General features: G+C 42.8%; 1 protein-coding gene across 1 annotated transcript in view; it reads left to right on the top strand.

Moving 5' to 3' along the window:
* The window catches only part of ERG (ETS transcription factor ERG), a 106,014-nt gene extending 103,358 nt beyond the window's left edge, over positions 1-2,656 (top strand). The window contains 2 exon segments of the mRNA XM_031064240.1: positions 233-382; positions 385-2,656. Coding sequence (XP_030920100.1) covers positions 233-382; positions 385-611 — 377 coding nt within the window. The 3' untranslated portion in view covers positions 612-2,656.
* The last annotated feature ends 870 nt before the right edge of the window (positions 2,657-3,526 follow it).

Raw genomic sequence — 3,526 nt, 5'->3', positions numbered from 1 at the left:
AATATATATATATTTAAGAAAAAGATAAAAAGAGATTAGAGTTCCCAGAGGTACACATGTCATTTTAGAAGAACAGTTCCCACATGTGACCAGCGCTGTAATAAAGCTGTAAATACCAGCTTTACAACTTCCACAAAAGCTGCAATGTTTTGTTTGTCTCCGCAAAGCGGGGCGAGCCCGCACAACCGATCCCTTGGCGCTATTGACATTCCCGCTCTGTTCCTCCCAGCAGGCAGCGGGCAGATCCAGCTGTGGCAGTTCCTGCTGGAGCTGCTGTCGGACAGCTCCAACTCCAACTGCATCACCTGGGAGGGCACCAACGGCGAGTTCAAGATGACGGACCCCGACGAGGTGGCGCGGCGCTGGGGCGAGCGCACGAGCAAGAGTCGTCCATGTACAAGTACCCCTCGGAGCTGCCCTACATGAGCTCGTACCACGCGCACCCGCAGAAGATGAACTTTGTGGCTCCCCACCCCCCCGCCTTGCCCGTGACGTCCTCCAGCTTTTTTGCTGCCCCCAATCCCTACTGGAATTCACCGACTGGAGGGATCTACCCCAACACCAGGCTGCCAGCTGCTCATATGCCTTCTCATCTTGGCACCTACTACTAAGTGGGGTTGGGGGGAGATAAACACCAGGCAAAGCGAAGGGGCTTCTCACTGGGGTTCGGTCCCTGAGGAGTCGCAATGAACTCTGTTGGAGTACTCGAATTAAAAGTGCCTAAAGAGACAAGTGAAGGTTTGGCTGGGAAAAAAAAAAAGCCCAAAACCACGTTAAAAATAGATGTCAAAAAGACTTTTTTGTAGTAGGGATTTAAAGGAAATACCCAAGAAGTATTAAGATACTAAAATGTAATGTATATGGGCATCAACTCTGTGGACCAAACAACAATAGACTATTGTAGGTAGAAGCTTGAAATGATAAGGAAAACCTACGGAAGCTGGTGGTCTTAAAAAGTTGATAAGCTTGTGTGTAAAGTTTGATATCATGCTAGTGCAAAACTGGGACTATACTACAGCAATATAAGGATAAGTCTATAGTGACCTAACATACAGTATATGGATCATTACAAAAGAGAGGTAAAAGGGGAAAAAAAAGGAAAAAAAAAGCCTATCTGTATTTAAAAAAATAGAAACATATCAGCAGAAGAGACTGGTTAGTGTGGAAGCTGATTTGGAATAGAACAGCAGTGTTGTGGTTAAAGTCAAACAAGATCCATTCATCAGAGCGAATCAGCTACTCAAACTGTGAAGAAAACCCAAACTTTCAGATTCCTTGACAGTTTTACAGGAACCCTGAGCCAAACGTGGGAAATGAGAATGTGCTGGAGGGCAAGTGTATGATTGTAGATCAGAGGCCTGCACCTGACAGAGGAAGCAGGAAGGAGAAGGAGGAGGATGAAGGTGGTGAAAAGGGGAGGAAAGAAACTTCTTGACCAGTAGAGACTGAAAAGACTGAAAACTTTGTAGTGTTGGGACTATGAAGAAACACTTGTTTGGACTTGTGAAACATATTGCTCAGTATTATACCATTCCCAGTATTTCAGGAGGAACAGACTTGATTCAGTAGTAATAAAAAGTGGGAAAAGGGAAAAAGCAGAAGGAGGAGCGAAAAATCGGAATATGCATCTCTCTTTTTTTTTTTTTTTTTTTTTTTAAGAAAAAAAACCCAAAAGCAAAACTGGAATTGTGTCTGATATTTAAAAATTACCAGTTGGAACCTCATCGTTACTAAGGGAGTTTGTTTTCTATTGGTTAGAGCAAGAGACAACCCCTGACTGCCAGAATCAGAAATCACCTGAGTATTTTTGTTAGGCGGGCGCCAGTTTTTCTTACCGAGTCGCGAACGCTGTGCGTTTGTCAGAATGAAGTATACAAGTTCAATGTTATTTTTTTTTTCCTTTTTATATAATTATTATATAACTTATGCATTTATACACTACGAGTTGATCTCGGCCAACCAAAGACACACACACACAAAAAACCAAACAAACAAACAAAAAAAAAAAAGGGACAATCCAAAAAAAAAAAAAAACTATTGTGGCCTTGAATTTTAACTCTGTATGCTTAATGTTTACATTATGAACATATTAGTCCTTAGATTGCAGAATGTATGTAATAAAATAAGCTTGGCCTAGCATGGCAATTTCAGATTGACACTGTGGTTTGCATTTGTGTTTGCATTTTTTGTGTGTGACACCCGTGCCAGATCTGCTACTCACCAGGTTAAAACAGGCCGGGATTTTTGGGCTGTGAAAATGGAGGAGCAAACAGCCTGAGTTTAAAGTGCACAGGTGCTGTGCATCTTCTTTTCCAGACAGTTCTGCTGAAACACTTCCAGCCCTTCTTCAACAGTGCCTTGCCACCCCTGTGCTGAGCTTCTCTGGCCCAGAGATTGCAACCATCCCCAATTAATTCACCAACAGCTCCACACCCAAGGCTGGAAATGAAACCTAAGGGAGGCCTCTAAGGAAGAATATTCATGCTCAGAAATTATGTTTTGTTGTCATGAAGTTATGCTGCAAAATCTCAGCCTGAGATGTATCTTCCTCCTGAATCGTGTGTTGAACTGCTTTGCCCCCTTGCCCTTAATACATTCTGTATCGTTATTAGTAAATAAAGTGAATAATGAATAATTTCCATTATTCCCCACTTAAGAATGGAGTGTATGACAGCCTTGTTCATTTGTCACTGCAGCCCATCCTGGCTGTTTACTAAGGGCAAGGTTTTTTATTTTTCTCTTCTAGCTTTAGAGGCTTCCCACTCTGTACCCTGGGCCCCAAAACTGCATCTGGTGCCTACTGGCATAAATCCATTCTTTCCCAACACCATCTGAGGAACTGGTCTGGAAAATCATCCCTGACATTTATGAGTGTCTCTCCACAGTGTTTGCTGCAGGAATCCCAGACAGCTCAGCCCTCTGTATCCCTCCTTTGTGCTGTTTTTTGTGTCCTTTTTCCCAGACAAAATGGATGTGGTTTCAGGTTTTATAGATGTTCTGCATATCCATTTTTTGGGGAGCAATGGGAGCCAACTCCCCAGGCTTTGTGTTAGGAGTGTCTTGGTGGCAGTTACAAGCACAGGATTGTGTTATCAATGTGTGAGACCTGAGCAGGGAAATAAGCACTGTAAGGCTGTATTTCTAAAAAAAACAAAAAAGAAAAATATGAACTCTCAGAAAAGGTCAGTCACTATTTTAGAAGGTTGTGAAGTTAAGGCAGGCACACCTGTGTGTGACTATAAAGGTAATAATTGGCTTCTCAATGGAAATAAATCCACAGATCCTCACTTTTTGCTTCATGTGTACTTCCAACCCAAAATGGTAAGTGTGTTTTTGAGCCAGCTTTTAATTAAACACTAAAAGTCCAGATTTAAATAAGCTCTTTGTTTAGACTGGCAAGGACCATCTAATCTGGAGGCCTCCAAAGCATCCCCAGTGCTCACGGGGCTGCCTGCAGGATTTCCAGATTGTGGTGCCTGGCTGCAGTCCTGTGCAATGGGAACAACATCCTGGCATTGGGATCCAG

The sequence above is a fragment of the Geospiza fortis genome, unplaced genomic scaffold, assembly GCF_000277835.1.
Source record: "Geospiza fortis unplaced genomic scaffold, GeoFor_1.0 scaffold302, whole genome shotgun sequence".
NCBI classification, from domain to species: domain Eukaryota; kingdom Metazoa; phylum Chordata; class Aves; order Passeriformes; family Thraupidae; genus Geospiza; species Geospiza fortis.
Note: the sequence above shows the minus strand (reverse complement) of the source record. Positions and strands in the feature narration are given on the sequence as shown.